Raw genomic sequence first — 27,109 nt, forward strand, 5'->3', positions numbered from 1 at the left:
TTATTCTGTTCCGGCGTAAGTAGGTACCCAAACCCCTCACATTCCAGGTGGCGATTTTAAGGTGTGTGGACATGATGGTGGCAAAGGGGCTGGGGCACTGAGCCCGTGGCGGTCTCAACCCTCCTCAAACCAGCTCCATGCGCTGTGCAGCTGCCCCCTGGGTCTGTGCTCTGCAATCTTCCTGCTGACCTTGATTGTTGCGTTGGTGTGCCAATCGGAGACTTATGAACAAATTTAACTCCCACTCGAACAGGTGGATTGAACAAGAAAGTTAACTGTGTGTTGCCCCCAGCAGCTGTTCTGGGAGGACAACGCTCGGGGGCTACCGCTACCCATCGGCCTGTCCAGGTCATGTGGTGCGTTTGTGGTGTAGGCCTTGGGCCAGCCATGCTTGGGGTGGGTTGTGGCGATGCTCGTGGGTTGGTCCGTAGAGCTCCCGTCTTTGAAGGAGCCAGTCAATTGTCGCTGTAAAAAAGGGCTATTTGGAGTTAGCCGTTGGGTGTCGGGATGTAATCCTCTCCCTCTGCCAAATTGTTGTGTTCCATCCACATGGTGGCCGCGGCCGGGGTCTCCATGTAGACGGCTTTGCCTTTGTATAGTATCTTGAGGCGCGAGGGGTACAGGAGCATGTATTTGAGGCCAAGCTTCCGCAGTTGGGCTTTGACGGGAATGAATGAGTTCCTGGCTCGCTGCACTTGCGAGGTATAGTCGGGATAGATTACGATCTTGGATCCTTCTCGTCTGATCACACCTCCTTCCCTCGAGAATTTGAGGATCGTTTCCCTGTCACGGAAGTTTAAGATCTTGGCGATCATTGGGCGAGGGTGCGATCCCGGAGGGGGTCGCTTTTGTAGGGCGCGGTGGGCTCTCTCGACAGAGAAGCCCTGTGTGAGCTTACCAGCCCCGACTTCCTGCATAAGTAAGGACTCGATAAATTCTGTGGGGTCTGTGCCTTCCATCCCCTCCGGAACGCCAAGGACTCTGATGTTATTTCGGCGTGCCCTTCCCTCTGCCTCCTCCGATCTCGCTTCGAGATGAGCCACTTGTCTCTCAAGTGTGATGACTTTTTGCTTTAAGTCCTTGGCAGTATCTGTGGTGTCCTGTAAGTTTATTTCCACCTTGCCCATTCTTTCCGCTAAGTTGCGGGCGTCTTGACGGATGAGCTGCATGTCCACCTTGAGTTCATCTATCCTGGTCTCCATGCACGTTTGGAGCGCTGCGATAGCCTGTAGCACCTGGGCGTTGCTGGGGTCGGCAGCGGTTGTCGGGGGTTCAGTCTGTGTGGGGATCTCAAATTGGCTGGGCAGTTTGGGTTTGGCCCCTGAGAACGAGTCCATGATTGTTGCACCCCTGTTCTTGCTGCGAGAAGTAGACATTTTTGACCCTCCTGGTGGTGTGGCGGCAGGAATGGGCCCCCAAACAGCGCCCAGGCAGTGTAAGGCAAAGTGAGCCACACAGAACGGCGTGTTTCAGTGAAGTTCAGCGGTATTCTTTGGCGGCACAAGGGGTGTAGCTAATTGTGTGGCTCGGTTCAGAATATTCCCCCAGTAGTTGGGGTCCGCAGGCTTACCAGTGGATCCTTGTATGAGCTGTTCGCGCCTCGGCCGCCCGGTTAACCGTTCAGGGCGAGAGGAGGAGGGCCCGCGTAGTACGCCGCGGCGACAGGGGCCCGCCCGGGTCGCCGCCGCCTCGACCCACGCAGCACCCCGCGGCCAGCAGATCGCCGACGGGTATCCCTGGTGGCGGCAGCGGTCCGGCCGCACCCCGCGTCTCCTCCGCGACGGTCCCGGAGCCGCGGATATGGCTCCCTCCGCTCCCCTGGACAATGCAGAGGGTATCTCGTGTGTTCGGGGTCCCCGGCAGCGGGACGTCCCCCGAGGAGTAGGGAGACGCAAGTGTGTCCGGTCTTACGGGCGGTGTCCTCACTGAGGACCTTCCGCTCAGTTCACAGGGACAGGCGCCCAATGGATTGTCTCCCTGATGCCTCGCTGCTTGCTCGATCCGTCCCTCCGTCAGGCCCTGCCGCCGTCCGCCATCTTGTTTCACCCGGGGGCACCGATACAAAAGCTGCGTTTTCGGGAACGCCGGTTCCGATTCTTCTCGATCCCGCGCCGGGTGGGGTCGGAATCACTTCCCCCTCCTGGGTGTGAGTTTGGCTCTTGATCGGGTCAAGAATATAGGTCGAATAAAGGATCTAGGCCAGGATCGAGACGGGAGCTCCACACAGTCACGTCTTTACGCCATCAGCGCTGGCCACGCCCCCCCATATCCTTGATGTTATCATACAGTCTGAGCATTGATTACAATACTAGATGAAGTGCCGAGATGGATGTGGGACCTAACATATCAACACTCGGCAAGATGTTTGTCTGCGCATCCCAATATTTTAAGGCATGAACTGATTGAAGTTGGTACATTTCTGAGTAAAGATTCCCTCCTGATCCATAATACCTTCTGGGGGCTCTGCGACCACTGGCCTGACATGGTTTCTGAGAATACGTTCCTCATTAAGAATGTTTGAAACCTCCATATCATGGCACAGCCGCAAGAAAGATTCATAGAGAATGGGGGATTGCTCTTTATTTCCAAAATTGTTAAGCTCAAAGCGCACCATCTGTATAGGATCATGGTTGGATTTTGCAGAGGTCAGAGGCCCTAAAGACACACTGACCAATGAGTCTTTAGATACAGATAGAGATTCTGATGCCAGAACTTGGGCATCGTAATCTTCAGAATGTGTCACTGTGGAGGACCATCCCTCCAAATCCGCCACGCTGTTTTTGTATATCGTGGACCCTGGCATCTGAGGCAGCAGCGCGGCATTGTCATCAGTACAGTTTGTTATGGCCGCTGACATAATAGGGTTTGTGTACCCCACGCAAGACTTACTGCGAAGTAGTCTGTCCACGTTCTCTATAGAGTAGTCATTCACTGGAGCCCCGGGAACACGGAACACTCTGCTCAAGCAGTAGAAGTAGGAAACCGTCCCAGAAGTGCGGCACCTCCCCTTGAAGTAGAGCTGGTAGAAAGACTCTGGCAGAGTAGGTCCACAACACAGAACACCCTCACATCAAACGTGTCTCCAAGCAGAGAGTAGGGGGTAGATCTCTCTCTTCAGCTGGTGCTACCCTTTGGTACAGCCTCCATGCCCCTCTCAGACTTGAGCCAAACCTCCTTAAGTTCCAGAAACTCCTCAACACTCTTTTCTCTACCTCTTCCCCGCTTTTTCTCCCCTGCTAATTCCTCCAATGCCGATGAGACTGCCAGTCCAGTCCTTCATGAGTTTTATAGGCTACCAGGCTCTCTGTCCAGTCGACATCAGCGCCCAACCCCACTCAGCACTACCCCCTGGGCCCCCCGCATGACTGCTGTACGGCTGGGCATCCCCCATTGGTACACCTCCCCCCTAGCACTTAGCCTGTGGCCCCCTTCCCTGGCACCCTATGGCACTTCCTCTCCTGGGCTCCCATTACCACTTGCCAATACCCTGATCCTCCCATCCCTTCTACCCCGTCCCTTCCCTCTCTCCTGCACCTCTGGTCACTGCACTTGCACGTTCCGAATGGCACAAGGCCGAGTGGGATCGATATTGTATATTTATTGTTGCTGCCTATTTACTCCCATAGCTTCCTCCCCACGTTTGTCTTGTGGAACCTGGAAACACTATTTGTTGTATAGGCACCTTATGAATAATGAAAATATGGGCTGTAATACAGCATTGGTTAAGCATACGTTAAAACACGCTATTTTTATTGAGGAAAATCACTTTGTAGGTGTACACTGTATAGGGGGGAAATCCATTAACTTCCAATATTTATTCGTATGTAATGATTGTCCTATGAATTACTCAAATATTACATGTTTGTGTTCCCGGGAGACCGATTTAAACCGGCTCTTTGGTAAGGAGTACAAGGAGTGTAATGAAGCATTGGGTTTTGAGCAGAAGAGAAGAGCGACTGGGCTGAGGATATTGAAGGATGAAGGTCTAACGGATCTGGTTCCTGTTCGTTGCTCTGACTGGCCATTTTGCAGGCCTTTCAGCAATAGACCTGTGGGATTTGTAGCTCAGCGTCTAACCTGGCAATGACTCGCAACATATTTGTGCTCACTGTTGCATAACTGTTTCTTTAAAGAACTCCAGGTGCCCTTGGTTGTGCCCAGTGCCACAAAGCCTGGAGGTATAGCCCGTTCTTCGGGATGCATACGCCTCAGCTGCAAATGTACTCAGAATACACAAATGCACTTTGTGATGAATCTGTTGATGTAATCATTCTTCCTCCGGAGGTGGCTTCTCCTCATGCCGTCGGGGGACGGCAGCCGCTACCTGATCCTGACCCTGGGGGTGGCTATATGAGGGAGGAGCACATGGGGGAGGCGACCCCAGGGTGAATGACATGGCATTGCTGGAGTAGGTCGTATAACTCCCCCACCCCCTTTTCCTTTTAGGGATGTTGCTTCTCCTCCTCATGCCGTAATGGCATATTGTAACCCTCTCCTTCAAACCCTTGCCAGGTCTACTTCATACAGTCCCCAATATCAGACATGGAGTGATATGCTAATAGACGAGGAAGAGGCAGGGAGCAGTAGAGATTACTCCCCAGTCGGTTCCATTGTCAGCTTCCTCAATATTCTACTAGGACACCGTGACCACATCTGAGATGACAAAGAGAAACAGAACAACGAAGATGACTGGGACCGATAAGCATACATTGGTTTAGTCTTTGGAAGTTGCTCCATTCTACGGGAGGTTTAAATTCACGACAGCTGACAGAGGTTGTGCAGAGAGAACTGCAGAAGCTGGCTAATGCTGCAAGCCGCGCAGAGACCGGACAAACGCTACGGGAGCGCACACCCTGGGAAGCGAAGCTTGAGCAAACCCTGACAGCGTGAGAGAAAACAAAGTGACAGAGGACTCGCCGCCTGTGTCTGAGAGTCAGCAGGAGCCGCGCAGAGGTTAACCGAATGCGGCGAAGCTACAGCGGTGGATGGGACGCCCGCTGAGCCAACAAGCTGCACAGAGAAGAAACGAAGAGGCGCAAGAAGCATTCAAAGCACCCAGTAAGCCCTGGTAAGACTGACTGGTTACTGAGGTGCTTAAGAATGCATGCTGCTCCTTGAAAGTAACGAGAGAAACGCTGAATGAAACCGGTGAAGGGTTTAGCGTTGTCTTAAACCATACCTCAAATGAGTCACTAGGCCTATAACTGAAAAAAGAAAATACAAAAGTACAAGTTCAATGTTGAAACTAACTTCATGAAACTGGAGGTGATAAGCCAACAGTGGGCAAACATCACTTTGGGGGGCACAAGGCTAACTGCATGTAGGTCCCGGCAAGATCGTATACCAGGCAAAGTAAAGCATTTGACAGAGCCTTCTAGTCAAGTGGTTGAAAGATTACATAGAAGCCCTGGCAGGAGAGTAGAGCAGGGAAAGTTAAATATTAGAAAAACTGCATCCAAGACCTGGCAGAAGAATACACCAACCTGACTGGGGAGTATACCAGGTGACCTGCACCCAATTTTGCAAATATCGGAAAGAGAAACCCAAGGAGGATTCATGCCTTTGGGATCTTTAGTTGTCTTGAATATAAGGAGGAATCTGGGGAAGGGAGCCACCGTTACAAGGAGCTTACTTATTGATTGTTTGAACTGTTGCATATTGATGAACAGGAAGCTAGAAGTTCCCTGGAGCTATAACCTTGTCCATTTAGTACTTTTTGGTTTGAATCATACCTTTTATGTTGGATTTTTACACTTTTGAGAATTGGAGACAATTGCTTTTGCACCTTAGAGTTAGTTTAGTGTGTGATGGCCAGAATAGATTACGGACACAGAACATGTTTTGCTTTGGACAACTTGACAAAGGACATCACCCTTAGTTTTTGTTTGAGGTAGGGAAATGCCTCATAGGTTAGGGAAGTGAGACATTTTCCAACCCCTTTTTGATTTGAATGAAAGTGTATAACCAAAACCATGGGTCCTCTGCGTCTCATTCCTGGCACCTCACAACTTCAACAAATCCATGAAGCATTCAGACTGTATTTGTACTTGTAAACGTGCAGTGTGTGCACATAGGGAAAACTTAGACTAGGAATCTTAGACTAGGAATCTGGCGCCTACTGTGAAAGGTTGGGAAACTATCACTTTAAGGCTGCCAGGCTTCACTGATAGGGGAGTTTGTTTGTCTGGGTCACTAGGCAACACGCTGGTGAGCCTGTTTACTTTTGTCAGGATATAGCAGTATTTTGAGGAGGATTGCAGGTTTCTGCACATTTGAGGTACAGGGAACATACGATCCATCCATCCCACTACTAAAAGAAAATATTTAGCATTTCACCCGCACACACGCGCTGTGAATAATTAAAGCACTGTGTTGCTTTAACTCGTGCGTCGTAAAATTCAAACTAGCAACTTTGAATTAGTCATTTATTTGTGATCTGCTTTCTGTATTAGTGCCTGTGTGCTTGCTTGGCTCTATACGCTAGGCTTGGACAATAATCGGAGTGCACAGGTTGACGGTACTTTCAACTAGAGAGCACATCAGCAGAGGTTGTATTCCTTGGAGTCCTTCCGTGTGACTCCACCTAAAGGACTTCAAGTCCCAGAATACCTACCTGGCTTTCACGAAACATCAGACGCTTCGTAAGCCAAGCCGGTCCTCGCTGTCAACGGTGTCCAAAGGCCACAGACCTTGGTTCTTCTTTCTAAAGAACCATCAACTGAAATCCCCCTCATAAAGAGATAAGAACGGGGATTAAATACGTCAATACCCCGGGGTCTGACCCTGTTCGTTACGCTTGCATAGAAATGGTGCATAATTGCGCGCTACAGGCCATGGAAAAGATTTACAGCTTAGCCTCTCGTAAAACATCTCCAGCACATCTGACAAAAACGCGTGGACACCATGGAAAAAACCATAAGGAAAAGGCTGTGAGAGTTAACAAAGCCCTACGGGTTTATAATAAAGGCAATCGAAGGCAACTAAAAGTCTGCCTGCTAAACACTTGATCACTAAATAAACATGCGCAAGACGTGCATGACCTAATAACAGACGAAGCTATAGATATAGCTTGCATCACGGAGACATGGCTGCAGGAACCATAAGACCTACATGTTCCATTGCAGTCCGAGGCGGCTGTGTTATACCACAAAGACAGGGAGACGGGCACCAGGGAGGGGCAGAGGTCGCCATGATTGTCAGAGACACCATCCATATATTTCCATCTACCACCTCAAGCATGGGCTGCAAAACACTTCACATTAGACACACCCCCACTGATAATTGCTGTAATCTACATCATACTACTATACAGACCTCTGTCTCTCATCTCATAGTTTAATGGAGATATCAATCAGCAATTAAACTCTTTAAAAAGAGACTTATACCACAACTTTGTTACTAGGAGACTTCAATAGATGATATGGGAGCACAAAGGATAAGGAGGCAATTAAGACTTTAGGGTTATGAACTCTGATTCCACTATAAAAAATGGCAATCAACTGGATTGGGTTATTACCAATAACCTGGAGACCAATGGCTTCGAAACCAAACCTTGCATCTGGTCGGACCACTCTGCAGTGATATTTTCATTGACCATAAAAATCCCCATGAGGGATAACAAGGGGAATGAGGCAAAAAGAAAACAGTAACAGGAACTATAAAAAAAACACTCTGCATCTAGAGCAATGCATTGAGAAAACACTACAAGATTATACAGAGGAAAATGTGTGTGACAAACTGGTTGCAAACTTCCTACTGCATGCCAAACAAATGGTGGAACAAAAAGCTCCTCTAAAAACTAAGTCGGTAAGACCCAACACTAACCCTCAGAAATGGTTGAACCCCACCCTAGTTGCACTCAAAAAAGAGAAGAGGGGACAGATGGCAAAAAAATCCATCTCAGGAAAATAAAGGTGGAAAGAAAATGAGAAAACCTACAGAAAATGTATTTGTAACACACAAAAAAACTTTAACGAACAAATAAAGACAGCAGAAAACGCAACTAGTAGACTGTTTGAAATTCTTAAAACAATTGAAGCCTAAAGCACAAGGTCCATCTTTCTCACCATCCCATGAAGACTGTGATAAAGTACAATTAGCCAGGAACTTTCTAAGGTAGCCTCAAAAAGAGTCATTGGATCGAACAGATCCTATATTAGGAGTCGTGATCCCAAGCCATCGGGAACCTTTCAACTTCAAAAAAATCACCACAGAAGAAATGCTAAGAACCCTAAACTCAATTAAACCCACCACATGCGCCGTAAACATCTTCACCCCCCCCCCCAAACCCATTATGGAAAATGCAAACATCTTTGCCCCACTATTCACCAAGATGGTGAATGCATCTTTTCGGGATGGCCATGTCACGGACAAAATCAAAACGTTTACTATTACATGTTGGTAAAGAAACCGGAGCTAGATCAAAGGGACCTGGGAAATTTAAGACCAATTACAAATTGCAATTTCCTTCTTAAGGTGTTAGACAACATCGCCACCTCCCAAATGCAGACATATGTAGAAGCTAACGACATCTTACACAGCCAGCAGTCCAGTTTTCGTGCAGCACACAGCACTGAAACTTCAATGCTGGACCTACTGTACCATATGCTAAGCATAGTGGATAGGGGGAGCACTGGGCTACTTATACTTATCGCTCTCAGTGCAGCGTTCGATTTTTGGATCACAATCGGCTCAAGCTTGCACTTAAGAAGGTCGCTAATTGCTCCAAGAAGCAATCAGTTGGCTAACATAATTTCTCACAGACAGAAAGTCCAAGGTCCACTGGGGTGGTAACTTCTCTTTTGAAGAGATCCTCAGCTGTGGAGTACCTCAAGGGGCAAGCCTATCACAGCTTCTCTTCAACCTATAATTGGTGAAGCCATCCGACGAGCGTGTGCGGAAGTTGCAGGCCAAGGCAAGCGAGTGGAAGGAGGGCGCAGCGGTATCGGTCTGAAATTACATGTTGCTGTTGGGAGTTCTGGCATCGTGCATCCCTCTTCTGCCCAAATGCCCCCTCTCCATGAGGCCGGTGCAAGAATTCTTCACGGACAGATGGTCGCAGAGTCAAGGATTGTGGTCAGACAAGTCGGTGGACGCCCTTCGCTGGTGGGCATGCACGACCAATCTGGTGAGGGGAATGCACTTGCTGGTACTGGAGTTCCAGTTTACGATTGTGACAGACACTTCCCAGTTGGGGTGGGGGGGCACACCTAGACGGCGTGCAGGGCCTGTGGTCTCGGGTGGAGGCTATGTTCTACAAGCATGCCTAAACAGCAGCATGCCTATCAGCCCTCCTGTTTAACCTCTATATGGCCACCCTCCGACGAATAATCCGCTCGCACAATATCCTGTGCTACAACTATGCCGATGACACACAACTAACCCTAAAACTCCTGAATTCAAAACCCAACTGCCAACCCGACCTTCCTTCCTGCCTCCTTGACATAGATCACTGGATGACTACAAACCACCTCTTGCTAAACCCCTCCAAAACTGAAATGATGGTATGTGGCAACACAAAACTTCTTCCGCACCCGCTACCCTGGCCATCTGCCATGGGCAATTCGCCAACACCCTCTAATTCAGTAACGAACCTTGGATGCACCCTAGACTCAGACCTAACCCTCTCGCTCCAAGTCAACAACGTCTCAAGTCCTGCCACTACCACCTCAAAACTCTTAGGAGCATTTTTCCTTACCTCTCCTTTCCCAACAGACCGTCCGCGGTCCAATCAATTGTTATGTCAAGACTGGACTATGCTAACCCCCTCTACCTCGGAGTCAACGCGTACCAACTGACTAAACTACAAAGAGCACAAAACGCCGCAGCCAAACTGCAACTAGCACTTGGCCCAAGAGATCACATCTCCCCAGCCCTCAAAACTCTGCACTGGCTTCCGGTTGCCCGAAGGGTGACCATCAAAACCTTATGCATCTCTCACTGAGCAATGCATAAAACCAGACCTCAATATCTTCAAGACAAACTAAAACCCTATCATCCTCCACGTACTCTAAGATCAAGCTCTGCCGGCCTCCTAGTCGTACCAAAAACCAACTCAGTCAGGTTAGGTCATTCTCATCATTCTCAGCCCTGGCCCCCACTCTGGAACGCACTTCCACCTCACATCCAACTCACGGAGGATCTCATGTCTTTCCGCAAATTACTGAAAACATGGCTCTTAGTGGCTCTGCGGATCCAAAGATGCGAAAGCATACTACTTGAATTTGACATCAAGACTGATATGCTCCACGAAAATCCGGACGCAGCAAAAATAAAAATCTGGGCATAGATTGGGAGAGAACTTGCGCACAAAGAGCAGCTGCAAAATTGATGACAGATGTACCGGCTGAAGCTCATGCCTTCAATACGGCACAACGCACATCAGTTTATTCCCAGATCCCAACGCATGTAGACGCTTCATGTTATTTCGCATGAATCTATTTAAAACCAAAGAGCGTTTACAGATGTGGAAATGCAGCAAAAACGCAAATCTTTTGTGCAGATTTTGCTCAAGAGCCCCAGAAACATTGAAGCATCTGGTCCTTTTCTACAAAAACCTGAAAGAAGTTTGAACTTGGGTCCGTGGAGCGCATGCCATCCGACATTGTGCGCGGATGATTGGTGGGGTCATATGTTCAATGGAATTGATCCAAAACTGCTAATTCCGCTGACGAACTTCTTACGAATAATTGAAGTGCGACTTAGCTTGGTTGATGATGGCAGGACGTAGGCACTGGCCAAATGGAGGACTGGACTCTATAGACGTTGGCTGGGGCGGGAGGAGTGGAGGAGGCTGTGGAATGACGGAAATTGATGTATGTTGTTTTGTTGTTTGTAAATATTTTAAAGGTTTGTATAAACCAAATAAAATAAAAAATAAAAAAAATAAAAAACATGGCTCTTCCCCTAAAATCGACTCAACTCAAACTGTATAACAGCAATTCAATGACCATAGCCCAAAGCTGCTATATCATAAACAACAATCCAGCATCATGATCCGAGTGAGAAATCGGAAACTAATATCCGCTAATGTAAATTCAAACGGATAAACTGAAAAGAACGAGTGAAGTGGATGAAAGTAGTGAAGTGGAAGAAAGGAATAAATTGTATGAAAGCAGTGAAGTGGTTGAATTTAAGGAAATGGATGAAATAAATGAAATGGACGAGATGATCGAAGTGGACGAGAGGATGGAAAGGATGAGTACAGGTTACGGATGTGAGTGCACGGAATAGAGTGCATGAAACGGATAGAGTGCATGGAATGACAGAGTGCATGGAATGAACGGAATAGATGAATCAAGTGCTTGAGATGGATTTTAGTGCGTGGGACGGATGGAGTGCATGGGACGGATGGAGTGCGTGCAACGAATGACGTGGGTAGAACGGATAGAAAAGCGTGGAGCGGATGTGGAGTGAATGGAATGCATGGAACTGATAAGAGGGCATGGAATGGAAATTGTGCAAAAATGGTTGGAATGCATGGAACGCATGGAGTAATCACAACGAATGGCACGGACTCAACGGCTGGAGTAGACGCAACGGTTCGAGTGGTGAAACAGATCGAGTGATGGAAAGCATAGAGGAATCGAACGGACAGAATAGTGGGAACAAATGGAACTAACGGAATGGTTCCAACGGGTGGAATAGATGGAGTGTATGGAACAGATACACTCAGATGCCTGGAACGGATGGAGTGCCTGGAACGGATGGAGTGCCTCGAACGATAGGAGCAAATAAAGTGGATAGAACAGATGTTACGGATAGAACGGATGGAGTAGATGTTACAGATAGAACGGATGGAGTGCATAAAATGGAGGGAGATCATGTAACTGATGGAATGCATGAAATGACGAGTACTTAGAACCTATGGAGTGCATGTGACAGATGAAGTGCATGGGACGGATGGACTGCATGCGACGGTTAGAATGCATATGACGGTTAGAGTGGATGGAGCGGATGGAACCGAAATGGCGGAACGGATGGAACCGAAATGGCGGAACGGATGGATAGAACAGATGGAGATGGCCGAACAGCTTATGTAGTTGAATGATCGAATGATAGATTGAATGGAATGACTAATCAACCAAATAAAGAACCAGGCGAAATGTGTGAACAGATGAAGCCAATTGAACAGACTGAGTGAATAAAACAGATTGAATAAATGGTTCAGATGTGCGCTCGATCTCAAGCACCTACCGAAAACCACCATATCATAACACCACGCTTACTCTCTTCTATACACCACCACTCGACTAGAACACAGCGATACTATGACACATTCGTTATAGCTGTTCTCATACCAATACCTGCCACATACTCCCCATCACCCTAACTTAACACAGCTGGCTACACACCCGCCAGCCTAGGTGTTCTCCTCAGGGCAGAATCGGTCTGGATAACACCCTGCCAGAACGAACACATAATCCTGATCTCCCTACCGCTAAGAAGCAGCTATCATACGAGTGCCACACCTGCTACACACATATCCGATGCTCACACGCAACTTATGACTCTCTCTTTCTACTGACTTGAACTACGGTTCCCGAGGGCGTTCAACCTACCAGCGCCTTGAGATTATACCAATGGTACTAAGGCGCTATATAAATGCAAAATAACATAACATATACTCCAGGTTCCTATGTGTGGCCCTTGACGAAATCTGAGCTTTTTTCACAAACTACGCTGACGACACCCAGCTGGATGTTGAACTGAGTGGAAAATACTCACAAGACCGTGCAAATGTGGAGGCACTCTATAAATCAATAGAGAATTGGATGAACAACAATTGGCTGTGCTTAAATGCTAAGATGACAGAGTTGATGTTCTTCGGTACAAACCGAGCTAGGGCCAAACCTAATCACCAGTATGAATACTTTCTCATGAACAATTCCCAAATAAAGGTGGTTAATAAAGTAAAAACATTAGGGATCCACGTGGAAGCGTCCTTGAGCACAGAGGCACAGGTCCTGCAACTAAATAAGAACTGCTCGTATTATCTCAGGCTCCTCAGGACAATCCGTCCCTACCTGAGCGAGGAAAACTGTTCAACAATTGCAAGAGCAACCATATTGTCCACATTGGACTTTGGTAATGTGCTCATGCTGGAGGCAAACAAGGGGCACATTGCCAAGTGCCAAATAACCCAGAACAGCGCGGTGAGGATCATAAAAAGGAAAACAAAAAAGGAACACATCAGTGAAGATAGAAGAAACCTGCACTGGTTATCTTTGGAGGATCGAATTCAATTCAAGGCCTTGACTCGGACACATGGGTGCCTACACAGTGTTAGGCAGAAACCTGTGCAGTTCCCTTAGGGACCACTGCAAAAGATTTAGCAGTCTGTACCACCCAGATTTACCTGGTAGCTGTGGCTGAGCAGTCAGACTTCTCTCAAGATGAGTTAGGCAGTATGCAGAGTATACACAATAGGTACATAGACACAGTAGTACAAGCAAACACTGACCAGAGCTTTGGTGTAAAAGTATATAATTATTTATTTAAAGACACACTTATAAATTACACTAGCACAAAAAAAGAGGTAAGTAAATTCAACACAGTCACTATTACTAGATGTACATCCCTTATTCCTTATTAGACAAGTCTTAGTTAACACCACTTATTTCCAGACAGAGGTGAGCGCTTAACTAAAGATGGCACTCCAATAAGTTAAGAAAAAGGCAGGGGAAAAAAGCAGGAGTTAGGAAAAGCACACAATACTTTAAAAGCACCCAGCAAGGTAGGAAAGTCAAGTCTACTTGTGAGCAAAAAGTTTAGAGGCCAGGCTCCCTCTTAGAGAGAACAGAGCACCAATGCGCCCAAGATCACACAGCTAAAAAGTCTTAGTCTTAAAGTCTTTCAAGGAGTTCAGAAAAGCATTAAGTCAGCCCAGAAAAGTTCAGTTAGCCAGCCTAGGGCCAACCCAAGTGGTAAGTGGAGACTTTAAGAGTCACCCCCACACAGACCGTTGCGAGGGAGGCCAGGCGAACACAGTACCTTCAAAGTGGAGAGGATCCTCCAGCGGGGGCAGTTGTTCCTGGCAGCAGGTGCAAGTTACAGCGTCGTCCAGAGGAAGGGATGGTCTCGACGTGGAGGAAAGCTGAAGGTCGTTGCACTGCCAAGGAAGAAACCAGCCGCAGAGTTCTCTGGTTAAAAGGTAAGACCCTTTTATTCACGGTAGTGGAAAAACCGTGGTATCCCGGTTGCCGGGGTGCTTGGCACAGGCAAGGCGGCCATGAGATGATCCGGGGAGGTGAAAGGACGGGCAAACTGGTTATCCCCACCAGTCAAAGGAAGAAGACTCTCCGGGCTGGAGATCTCCTCTGTCGTCGGGAAAAGTGGTGAGACAGTTCAGCAGGGCTCCACCGGTGGTGTTGTCGTTGCAGGTCGGCTCAGCTTCTCCCTCTTCGGATTCTTTAGGTCCTGTGGCGACCTCTGAAGTTCCAATCCCCAAAGCCCTGCTTTTATGCAGCAAACCCCCATTCATTCAGCCTAGCTGTCAATCAAACATGCTAAGTGGTGAGCCGAGCAGCTCACCACTTGGGCCAATCACACAAGAGTGCGACTTGAGTTGTCGAGGCAACTCAGTCCAGGGTGCCTAAACCCCCTCCCACACCCCCGGTGGTACCCAGACAGAGTGGCACCACTTTTGGAGGCTTCTGTGGAGAAGCCCGCCAAAAAGTGGAATAAAGGGCCCGACTTGGGTTGGAGTCGCAGAAGCGAACACAAACGCCATTTTGGAACAGAGTTTCGGCAAAAATTACCAACCAGTGATTTTATATTAATTTAATAAACCGGCGGTAAGTTCGAGGGTATATTAAAAAGTGGTAGCCTCGAACAATGGGAAAAGCCCATACGAAAATATTTGCGGTCGAATATAAAAAGTAGTATCCACTGCCACCAGCCAAAACTCGATCGGGGGGACAGAGACGTGCCCCCTCGAACAACAGACCCCGGAGCAATCGAATTGCCCCGACCAGTACATCCACAATATGATGGTTTGTACTGGTTTCTGTTCATAATTTGGGACTAATAAAGCCAATGGTGACTTTACATGCCCTGGGAGACGGTAGTCAGTCCCAGGGTATGGAGTCTGTTTGGGGGTCACTGACACCCCTGGGTTACTGCACGGAGGGTGCTGTGTAAACCACATACCAAAAACATATGAAGCCCTATGGGGTAAAGGACCCCATAGCCCATAAAACACATTCAAAGTGAAAGGAACACCTCAAATCATGTCTAAGAGTGGGAGAAAGAGTCTCACTCTTAGCAGGAGAGAAAAATATAAACCCCAAAAATCCAGCAAAGCTGCTGTGGGGGACTCACTAGGTTTGGGAAATTAGCCTTAACAGAGAATTCTCCCTAACACACAGGAAAGACCCAGTCTGCCTAAAAAGGAAACTGGTCGCCTATGTGCCAGGCCGCGCGCCTAGATCAGATTCTAAAGGCCAAATAGAGAGAGCAAGTTTCAAGAAAGCAAACGGACTCTGTAAAGCTTTTCACATCAAAGCTGCCTCCAAATGGAATAATCTTCCATTATCTATCAGGCTGGAACAGAAAATCACCATCTTCCGTAAAAAAACTCAAGACCCATCTTTTCAGGTAATGCTCCCTGGAGTCAATCAAATGCCCTTATGACACTATTAACATGATTTATGTTGTCCTGTGACCTGCTACGTTTGTTTTGTCCCACTTCTTTATGTTGGCGCCCCGAAGCTCGCAAGCTTACGCGCGATACATTAAAAAAAAACAAATCCCATCACAAAGGGTACTGACAGTTGGCGGTCTGGTGGGAACAAGCAAGAAAGAAACCCTTAGGCTGAAAGCCACTCCTGCCCTGCACCACTTTGTAGCCATCACTTAAAAGTTCAACTCCAGGCCAGATCCATGCTTTGAATGTTGCATCCATGAGCGCTGTAAGTATTGGGTTGGCCAAGCAATGCATCATACAGCAATGCTTTAGAAGACGACGACGACGACAAGTTTCTCATATGGGGGTAAAAAGCAAACTTTCCAGCTAATGCCCACACCCACAGTGCATTGCTGTGTCTCTGATCTGGAGCTGAACCCAGTAATGGCTGCTAGATGGAGGTGTGCATACGTGACTTTTTAGCTTAGCTTAAATGGCATGTTCTACTAGTAAGAATGTCACCAAGGTGTGCTTTTACCCTCTGGGTTGTATTCTAAAGAGTAATATGTTGGCCAATCCATTCCTCTATCTTCATGAACAGATGTGTAAGATGGGTGGGCCGTTAGAGTTAATCAATGATGCCAGCAAAGAGGAGACTTGGACTACACTGCATGCTTTCTGCTGCCTTGCATAAGTTTGTTGCAATGCTGAAACCTATTCCAGCTATAGCTGTTTTCGTGGTCTCGGCTGCCCCCTCTATAGACTTTCTTGCTTTAGAATCCTCCCATGTGTAGTAAAGGGAGCTTAGAGTGGAATAGGGAGAGGCAAAGCTGAGTGTTACTTGTTGCTCATCATAGTAACCTTTGTGCTTTGGACCCCACTAGCCTCCCTTCCTCCATGCCATTCCTTTTGCTCTTTATTTACATGTTTGTTGTTTAGCAAAAGCAGATATTATTGGTGTCTGCATTATAAAGAGCACATTAAATGTAAATGCAGTGGCATGATAAAGTAACGGGGGCTTTGAGGCACTGCTGTATGTGTGGGGGAATGATTCAGAGGAGTAGAATGTATGAGCATGTTGGCTTTCATTTTTCTGTGCTAGTCCAGTGATCCTGGCCCATCCTTGTAAGGAAATGGCAATTCTGTGTATGCCGAAGCAAGGGGCTAGTAAATGGAGTCTGAGCTACTGCTGCGCGCAACCTACGATGCACCCATGTTTATCACCTTATCCAGTATGTATGTTTCTTTGTGGTACAATACTGTATATGCACAAAAAGTAAAGTTGGCATATGAAAGGTAGACACTGTAAACTAGATCTTCCCATTTTCTCAATTCCAGGCTCCTCTGATGCAGTTGTTGAGCCACATCGAAGGGGAAACTGCAACAGCCAACAATCGTAAAATAAGTTTAGAAGATATGCTGGAACAGGTGAGTTGTACATTTGTGGCAGAATGTGGTATTGCTTGATACGAGTTTTATTTTAAATGGAAGAAATATATCAATTTTCTGCAGGGGAAGGTTTGGTGACGAAAACATTTTCTTCCTAAAATGTTTCTGATGGATGCTGTTTACTCTGTATGTTCTTTTTAGATGCCCCTCCTGCTTTGCTTGAACCTCAGAATTATTCTTCCACTTTCATGTTGCTGGAAATACCACTTCTATCCAACGGTGCCACACTGGTGTTTTGTGCCGCTGAGATTTGAAACATCATACGGCATACGTGGCACCACTTACTCAGAGTCGAACCTTTTCTTTTCTGGTACACAGGTCTGGCAGTGTTAAGCTTCTCATTATAACTGGTTTGTCATGCAAGATAGTTTTATTTTCTTCTATCGCATGCAACGGAACTTCGAAACTTACGCCAAGTCCACACATGTCATGGACTGCCCTCGATCATTATATGTAGTGCTTGTGTGTCATTTATGGCAGTAGAAACTGTGAGACCTGTTGTGCATTACCCTCCTAGTCTGTACGCTTAAAGGAATGGAAGACATGTATGCCTCGCTTCCTGCCCAAACCGCAAAATCAGAGCTGGATAGGCAGGAATAGTCCTGTTTTCTGCCCTCCGAGAAATGGAACGCATGACTAGTCTTTTGGATGGGAGAAAAGTCCCCTTCAGAATTGGAACTCTGAAACCGCTTGCATAGTCCTTTCAAAGAGGGCTCCGGCCACCAAGGAGCATGTTGATGCGCAGCAAGAGCTGCAGGGCCAAAGACAAAGTCCCAGCATCAGATTTGGCATGCTCACATAGAGAGATGCTCTCCATATTCCAGAATCTGAGAAAACTGCCTACTTGCATGCCTGTGTTCAAAGCTGTACGAGGTCCTGAAAAGGTGGAGCGCTGAACAGTTAATGGCTTTCAGATGATCCCAGCGTAGTCGTAGATGCCGAGGGGGTGTACATTTGAGAATGCTCACTGCATATTCAGGAAGATAGTGGACGTTTTCCTGAAGACTGGAAAGATCCTGGATGAGGGGAACGTCTTCTCCTTCTTCCCCATAGGTAGAGTATAGCATGTGATGACTGTGGGGGTTGTAATACTAAGGTCAGAAAATCTTTCATAAAGACCCTCCGCAGGATGAGTGCTACTGCAGTACTGCAAGATGTCAGTGGGCTGAACATGCTGCTAACTCAGTTTTGAAAGAGCAGGTACCCAGCATACCCACTGTTGAGGTTACCTGTGATTTGGCCTTGATGAGGAGCGCACAATGTTTGGAATTTCTGGTTAGTAGGACCATACGTTCAGATGTATTTCAGAAAGCAAAGAGTCTCCTTTTGTCCTTCTGCAGAATCTTCTACAAATTCTACTGTGGGCATTTGGGAGAAATCCACTTGTGTGGCTTCATAAACGGGAATAATCTGAGAAAGTACAGGCCTGTAATTTTTTGACCCTCCAATGCAAAATGTATTGATTCATGCGGCTACTCTCTGTGTACTGAATATCTTGCCATCATTGGCCCCATACTGGGAGTCCAAAACAATGGATGCCATAGAAAGGTTTTGTTTGGGAGGCTCTTTTGCTCAGCTGTCTGCAAATAGAACTGGACATTTATTTAGATCTAAGTACTTGCGGCAGCTATAAAGAAAGGTAATCCAGCCCATGTAAGGATTTAAGGTAAAACCATCGGGACAAGTGGTTAGTGTATTTGAATCTGAGGCTTTTAGTTGTTCATGGCTGCCTGAGGCTGTCAAGCTTCCCACCTGCCTTGCAAAGTTTAACAGTACTCCTTTAGGAGTTTACGTTGTTTGGAGAGGCAGGTACTCTCACCCTGGAAAGATTCAAGGCGCCTAGATGGCAGCTAGGTTGTTGGCCTTGAATCCAAAGTCTCTGGTATATGGCTCAACAATGCCTCAGACTCTGCTAAAGGAAGGTTTTGTGGAGGGGGAAGTTGCAGTTAGCCAGAAAGATGAGCCAAATAAGTATCTTGAGGCGTGTATGGCCCAGGGCGTGCAGCCCCCATAGAAGCTGGCAGTGGCCCATATGAGGTTATACAGTGTTGCAGTGTATCCTTCTCTCGACTTTTGACTAATAAAATCTTTGTCTGGAAGGGAAGCTGTTTGGACTCAGAAAGGGCATGTCTTTGGTGCGCCCAGGGCAGTTTCTAGGCTATATGGTGGGTAATCCAAACCCCTAAAATGCACCCCATATAGATGCAGTTCACTTTCATACCTCAAACTGTGCCCTGCCACACGACTACTCCCTAGCCCATTTCGCTTTTCACCACTCTTGACTCCCCACTGTCTCACTTGAGTTTCTTTTTTTGTTTTTGCCTCCTTTCTGGAATGGTAATGTTTATTTGTAAAGCGCCTTATACACAGGGCAGTGTTTCAAAGCGCTCAAGTAGAGCGGGAACAAGGGGAAAATACAGTCATTCAGAGCCCTTAAATTTCCGAACGATACAAGTCTGCACAGGCAGAGTAAGTGCATATAATACAATTAATAGTGTAGATAACAGCAAATAGGTCTGATGACGATTGTGCAGTTTTTCCAAGTGCATTGAGGCGCCACCATGTTAGAGGGGAGACAGGGAAGATAGATAATCTTCAAGGCATGGTACGTTCAGATTGTGCAAGTGGACCAACGGGTAGGGTGGGGGGAGGAGTACTGTAGGAGGGGGATCAAAGTGCGCCCACTCAGAAACTGGGATAAGTGCTGAGAAATGCCACTCATCGGTCATTGACCAAGTGCAGTATCGATGAGACAAGTGCAGGCCCAGTGGCAGTGCAAGTGGACTGGTGATGGTGCCAGGGACCTGTGAGACTGAGGTACACCCTGCTGCCGATCAGGAAGCTGTGTGGAAAAAGGAGGAAGAGAGGGATAGAGCAGAGGGAGAGAGTTTAGCAGGCTAGAGGGAGAGCGAAGGAGGAGGAGAAGAGGAATGCCTTAAGGAGTTTCCAGAGCTTAAGGAGATCAGGCTCAAGACAGAGGGCGGCAGGGAGGCTATTCCAGGAGGAGGCTCCTGCTGCAGATAAAGATCTCCCTCCAAATCTCTGCTTGGAGAACCGGCTCACACGCAGAAGGTTGGAGGTAGATGAGCGGAGGGCTCGGGAACATAGGCATCGTTGCAGATAGGACGGTCACAGAAAGCCTTGTGGACGATGCAGAGGGTCTTGAACTTGATCATTGCAGCCATGTGGAGCCATTGGAGCGATTTCAGCACCAGCGAGATGCAGCCCCTAGGCTTGAGGCCAAGCATAAGTACCTCGGTTCTGTTCTGGATAAGTTGCAGAGGGCGCAAAGCAGAGGCAGGGAGGTTGAGAAAGACCCTGTTGTAGTAGTCCAGCCTTGAGAGAACCAGGGCTCTGGAGACAGTGAGCCACTGGGGAAGGTGGGAAAAGGAGGAGTACCTCTGAGGAGGTGTAGCTAGTAGTTGGACTTTTAAGAGATGTCCGAAATGTGAGTGGAAAAGGAGAGAGTGGAATCAAAGATGACCCCAAGGTTTTTTGCCTCGCGGGTGGGTGCGGGTGCAGGGACAAGGGAGGCTGGCCAGAGAGTGGGAAAGCCGGAGCCGAAGACATGGGATCAGGATGTTGTGGTTTTCTCTGTCAAAGGCAGAGAAGAGGTCAAGAGGAATGAGGACAGAGGGAGTGTTGGTGTCAAGATTTGAGAGCAGATCTTCACGGGTGTTCAGAAGAGCAGTTTCAGTGCCTCTGGATGCTCTAAAGCTAGACTGATGGTCGTGGAGGCAGCCAGCAGATTCAGGGTGGAGGGTGAGCTGAGAGAAAGCCAGCTTCTGCAGGAGTTTCCCCAGGAAAGGGGTGATAGAGATGGGGCAGTTGTTTGCCGGAATGGAGGGGTCTGCAGAGGGTTTCTTAAGCAGAGGGTGCAAAAGGGAGTGCTTAAGAACAGTGGCAAAAGCGAGACTACAGAGATCAGCCAAGGCTAGAGCAAGCAAGTCCATGTTGTCCTTAATGGTTTTGGCGGGGCAGGAGTCCACCTGTTTGGATGAGGCCTTCATAGACCGGCCTTGTCTGGGAACTAATCAGGTGTGATGGGAGTGAGAGAAGAGAGGAGAAATGGTGGAGGGGCCAAGGGAGGCTCTAGAGGTGTTGGAGTATGATGTTGTGTGGAAGTGATAGAGGAAACGATTCCTTGGGTTTTTGCAGTGAAGTGAGCTGCCAGGGCCGAGCAAAGGCCCTTGGTGGGTGTGACAGAAGAGGAGGCTGCTGCTGGATTGGCCAGTTCCTTACAGACTTTGAAAGGTTTGACTGTGTTGTTTGATGCCGCGGAGCTGTAGGCTTGAATAAAGACGTTTCTTGGTGTGGATGCAGAGTCGATCTTGCTTTTGAAGGAGGCGGCAGGCCAGTTTGTCAGAGGATCCGCATGACGAATTCCATTTCTGCTCAGCTGACCTACACTTGCGTTGAAGGGCTGCCAGATGAGAGTTGTACCAAATGTTGCACTTTTTGGAAGGCTTCAATCAGGCCCTCATGACAGTGGCAAAAGTATCATGGGTAGAAATGGGGGGGTAGGGTGGGCATCGCAATATTCAGAAATGTTGAAGTACTATCGGCTTAATATTTCGTATATACTAATTCTAATGGAAGCACACCCTGTAGCGTTGGCATCAAGTTATGAACAAAAATATCGAAACATAAGAACGGAGAACCTTCCGTACCGGAGTGTGCTCACTCGTATTACCCCTTCCGGAGTATGTTACTGCTCGTTATATTTGATTGTTTCAAAGACAATGTTAGTTTAGATTTACTCTAAATGATTGAATGAAACAAAGTGAAGCATGATATATATCATTATGGTGACATTCCAGTGTCTTAGTTTATTTCTTTCATTCCTGACAACTCAGTGCCCAGTTTTCTCATTGCCAATGCATTTCAGACTGTGTCAATCGTCAGGGCTGCTAGGCACTGATTGTTAATCATCAATTCTCAATATATCAGTGTCCACATTATGCTATTGCATGAATATTCACATTAAAGTCCAGACCAAAGTCATTTCAATATATCCCATTGTACATATGTACAGTGTACCATTATCAATAATATAAAGACAGTTTATGAAATTGCACGTACCCGAACATAGTGGTAGTCCATAAGAGGATTTGTGGATTATAAGTAAAGAACAAATGAGAGAAATATGAATCAATGGCTTAGTTTAACAGTGTTGTAGCTCATTGAGAATTATAATCCTATTGTGTTCATACTTGTATTACTGTGTATTCACTGTGCTGAATCACTGTCCAAAATTCAATCCACAAAAATATAGTTCAGTAATTATATCTATTAAGCTAAACATCTCAGTGTAAAACATATCAGTTGGTTGATAAAACATCTGTTGCCTTACCTTAGTGTAGATCAATATGTGCTCAGAGATATGAGTCACACAGTAGCCCAACCCAAGAAGTGAGCCTTACTTTGTGCAATTAGTGCTATTTAGATGTTCTTATTATATCGATGCCAATAAAGGTACATTATGCGTGAAATATAAAAGCTTAACGCTCTCCTAGGATCAAGCCTATGGAGCCTCTTCCTTACCAGGATGTAGAGGAGGATAAGATGCCAGAAGAACAACCTTCTGGCCTAAATGAAATTCCGCTACCACCTTCGGAAGAAAAGAAGGACGAACCTTATGAAGCACAGTGCAGGGTGGCTTAACTGAAAGTGCCTGTAACTCACTCTGCGAGCGGAAGTGACCGCAACTAAAAATACAGTTTTCAGAGTTAACAGTCTCAAAGGGCATGAATGCAAAGGCTCAAACGGAGCACCCATCAGAAACTTGAGAACAAGGTTCAAATCCCAACTGGGCACCTGGAAAGGTGACAGAGGGAACACATTAGTGAGCCCTTTCAGAAACTGAGAAATTAAAGGAATTTTAAAATAGGAACACTCTTCAGTCGAGCGCTTAAATATGGACAGCGCCGCCAGGTATCCTTTAATGGTACCCACTTGAAGGCCCCTGTGGGCCAAAGACAGCAAAAAAGATAGAACCATGGGAATTTCACATGCAAAAGGATCCACATTCTTAACCCCGCACCAGTCTCAAAACGTTCTCCAACGGCAACGGTACAGGACTTTGTTGCGGGCCTTCTGGCCGAAAGCAACACCTCCATCACATCTTCAGGGAGGTCCCAATGCTTATACCTCAACCTTTCAGAAACCAAGAGTGAAGGTTGAGGGACCTGACCTCGGGATGGAGAACCTGACCCCCCTCCCGTGAGAGCAGATCGTCTCGCTAGGGAAGACGACGTGGAAGACAGATGGACAGCTCCGGGGAGCCACGTCCTCCGAGCCCATGCCGGAGCAATGAGGATCATCCGGGAACCGAACCTCCGTAACCTCCGCAGTACTTGCGGGATGACGGGGACTGGAGGAAACATGCACAGCAGTGGGAATGCCTCCACCACGAACGCGTCTCCTAAGGCTCCGTTTGGAGGAAATTCCCGCGAGCAGAACCTCTCGCACTTCCGGTTGACACTGGAGGCGAAGAGATCCACTTGAGGGGTCCCCCAAAGAGCGAAGATCTCCATGAGAATCTCCTGAGCCAACTCGTGCGAGATCGCGCTCTGCCTGCTCAGAGCGTCCGCCGTCTCTTTTTCGTCTCCTGCCAGATGAACTGCAGAGATCGAAAATTCCTGCTGGATTGCCCAGAACCAGGGCTGCATCGCCTCTCTGCACAGAGGAAGTGACCCTGCCCCCCACTTTTTGTTGAGGTAGTGCATGGCCACTGTGTTGTCCGTCAGGATTAGGACATTCTTTGCTCGCACAGTCGGCAGAAAAGCCTTCATGGCTAGCCTGCCGGCCCTCAGCTCCAACAGATTGATGGAGTCTGGACTCCGACGGAGACCAACGACTGCTGACTGTCAACTCGTTGGCATGAGCTCCCCATCCTGTGAGGGATGTGTCCGTCACGATTGTCACCTCCGGCCAGGGCAGCCAAAATGGAGCCCCCCTCATCAGATTGCCTTCGTCGGCCCACCACAGAAGGTCTCGGGCGAACGAAGACGGCACCTGAACAGGGTCCGACATCCTGCCGGAGGACAGAGACCACTGGAGCTTGAGTGCCCATTGCAAAGATCTCATCCGCAACCTGGCCTCTGGCACCAGAAGAATGCAGGATGCCATGAGGCCGAGCAGTCTCAACTCGAACGCTGGGAGAGTCTGGGCAAGTTGAAACTTGTGCACCATCTGCTGAATGTGATGAGCCTTCACCTGGGGAGGAAAACACTGCCCCAGGGACGTGTCGAGCACTGCTCCAATGTACTGGAGCCTCTGAGTTGGTGTCAAATGGGACTTCTTTAAGTTGAGGGAGAAGCCCAGCTTGTGAAGGGAGTGGCAGGTGACTGACAGATGATCCAGGACTTGCTCGGGAGAGCACGCCCTGATCAACCAATCATCCAGGTAGGGGAAGACGTGAATCCCCCCTTTCCTGAGGTGCGCTGCCACCACTACCATGAGCTTGGTGAAGACCCTCGGGCGCAGGTCAATCCGAACGGCAGGACCCAAAACTGAAAGTGCAAGTTGCCAACCGCAAACCTCAGGTACTTCTTGTGGTTTGGATGGATCGGCACATGAAAATAAGCGTCCTTGAGGTCGAGAGACACCAACCAGTCCTGAAGTTGAAAGGCCTGGAGGACTTGAGAGAGAGTAACCATCTTGAATTTGTCCTTCCTGAGGAGTTTGTTCAAACCGCGCAAGTCCATGATGGGTCGCAATCGCCCATCTTTCTTGGAAATCAAAAAATAAGGGGAATACCATCCCTTGTTCCTCTCCGCTACAGGCACCAGTTCTATGGCGCCTTTCTCCAGCAGGGATTGAATTTCCTGCGCAAGGAGCAGATCCGGACTCTTCAAAGAGAGATTCCCCGGTGGATTGTCTTGAGGCCTCTGTCGGAAAGTAAGACAGTAGCTGTGGGTTATGATCTCCAGAACCCACACATCTGAAGTAATGGCGCGCCACTCTGCAAGATGCTGCGCCAGCCTTCCCCCAACCGGCGAACCATGAGACATGGCCTCATGACTGAGCTGAAGAGGCTGCGGGGTTGCCTGAGGGCAAAGAGGCAACAGCCCGAGCGGCCCTGGCACCTCGAGTACCTTGTTTTCCACCTCTGGTACTCCTACGGTGGCCCCTTTGACTGGCAGCTCCTCTCGCTTTACCAAAGGATGAGTAATAATGAAAGGAACCTCCCCTCCATTGCTGTCCCCTAGGACGAAAATGCAGAGGTTGTCGAACTGCAGCGCCCAACGACTTCGCTGCAGCTTTTGAGGTCTGCAACCTCTCAAGGCTCTCGTCAGCCTTGCTGCCAAAAAGATGTTCCCCCGTCAAAGGGCATGTTGAGGAGCCGGGCCTGCACATCAGGAGCAAACCCCGACTTCGGCAACCATGCAAACCTGCCTATCACGGTGCTCGCTGCCATGGACCGGCTGACGCAATCTGCCATGTCCAAACCAGACTGAACGGCCTCACACATGGCATCCTTGCCATCCTGAACCATGGCAAGGAAACCATCCCATTCATCCCCTTCGGGAATATGTTCAACCGCCAAGGAAACAGTTCCACAGGGTGTGCGTGAAACGAGACAAGGCACAAATGGAGTAGGCCGCCTGAAGCGCCATACCCCCTGCAGAAAACACTTTCTTTGCCCAGCCGTCAAAACGCTTGTTGTCCCTATCAGGAAGGATGGTAGGGTACAACGCCTGCTTTGCTGGGGCCGTAGCCGCCTGCACCACCAAACTCTCCGGAGTAAGGTGCTTGGACAAGTAGCAGGGGTCACTACTGGCTGAGCGGTATTTTCGCGGCAAAGACTTGCTCACTGCCGGGAGACTCTCCGGAGCAGTCCAAGCCGCTGCCACCCTTCTTTGCAGAGCCATATGGAATGGCAGTACCGGGTCAGTTAGTGGACCAATGTCGAGGATATCCGTAAGGTCATCCTGAACAAACTCCCCTGGGGGAGCAGACCATCCTAAGTACTCTGTGACCTGTGACATAAGGCGCTGGTACAAAGAATCGGCATGAATGCCAGGCTCAGGCCTACAAAACTCCACCTCCGGAGAGGTGTCCAGCCCACTGGCATCATGCAGGGACTGCCTCAGGTCCTCAAACTGGCTATGGCCCGAGAGAATCTCGTCAGGCACCCTGTCGGGCACCATGCCATCATCAGAAACCTCATCCACCTCTGAAATGAACTCCAGATGGCGGTAAGAAGGCACCAAACTGGAACCAAATCCAGGCTTGACCTTGGCCAGAGCCTTTCTAGGTGGTTCCCCCGAGCCACGGGGTACCCCCGTCGACACGGCATCGAGGGCGGCGAGTGAATCAGCGCCGGCGTCGAGAGAATCTGCGTCGACGACAGACGAGGCGCCGACAGCATCGACGGCGTTGATACAGGCCTCCAAGACGGAGCCCCGAGCGTGTCCCTCGACATCCTGGGCGCCGACGACTTCCTCGGAGGCGGAGCCTCGAGAGAGTCCGTCGACGACCTCGGCACCACAGGCATCGATGTCTTCCTCGAAGACTTCACAGGTTCACGCGGTCTTGAGCGCATCGAGGACTGGGACCTGGACTGGGCATGCCGAGAAAGATTCCCCTTGTCCGAGCGGGACCCTTCCCGCGAATCGCGACGACCACCAGAGCCCGAAGGCGTGCGAGCTGCGTCTCTCGGCTGATCACGACCGACCCCACTCTGAGGCGCGGCCGGACCAGTGCCCTGCGATTCGTGAATCGCCAACATTTTCTTCCCGAAGGAAGCCCATTCCTCCGGTGTCGCATGCTTGGTGGGGTGAGCGACCCGCCGACGGGCGGAGTCCTCGGATGAGGACGGGGAAGGCGACCGATGACGGCGCTTCCGGGAGTGCCTCGAAGAGGCAGAGGAGTGGCGAGACCGACTCCTGGACCGAGACCCACTGGACTTCCAACGACGACGTGGAGTCGCCCCTCGAGTCGTCCGTCAAAAGCCCCGCAGACCTCGACTTCCGGGGCTTGGACACCTTACCTACCGATAACTTCTTCTTGCGCTCCCGCAAGGCTTTC

General features: G+C 48.6%; 1 protein-coding gene across 4 annotated transcripts in view; it reads left to right on the forward strand.

The window, feature by feature from the left end:
- The window catches only part of NDC80 (NDC80 kinetochore complex component), a 735,052-nt gene that overhangs the window by 511,056 nt on the left and 196,887 nt on the right, over nt 1–27,109 (forward strand). For all 4 annotated transcript variants that reach the window (XM_069635820.1, XM_069635823.1, XM_069635822.1 and 1 more), the window contains one exon: nt 16,964–17,053. In XM_069635820.1, coding sequence (XP_069491921.1) covers nt 16,964–17,053 — 90 coding nt within the window. The remainder of the gene's footprint in view (nt 1–16,963; nt 17,054–27,109) is intronic.

The sequence above is a fragment of the Ambystoma mexicanum genome, chromosome 7p, assembly GCF_040938575.1.
Source record: "Ambystoma mexicanum isolate Mex_15411 chromosome 7p, UKY_AmexF1_1, whole genome shotgun sequence".
Lineage (NCBI taxonomy): Eukaryota > Metazoa > Chordata > Amphibia > Caudata > Ambystomatidae > Ambystoma > Ambystoma mexicanum.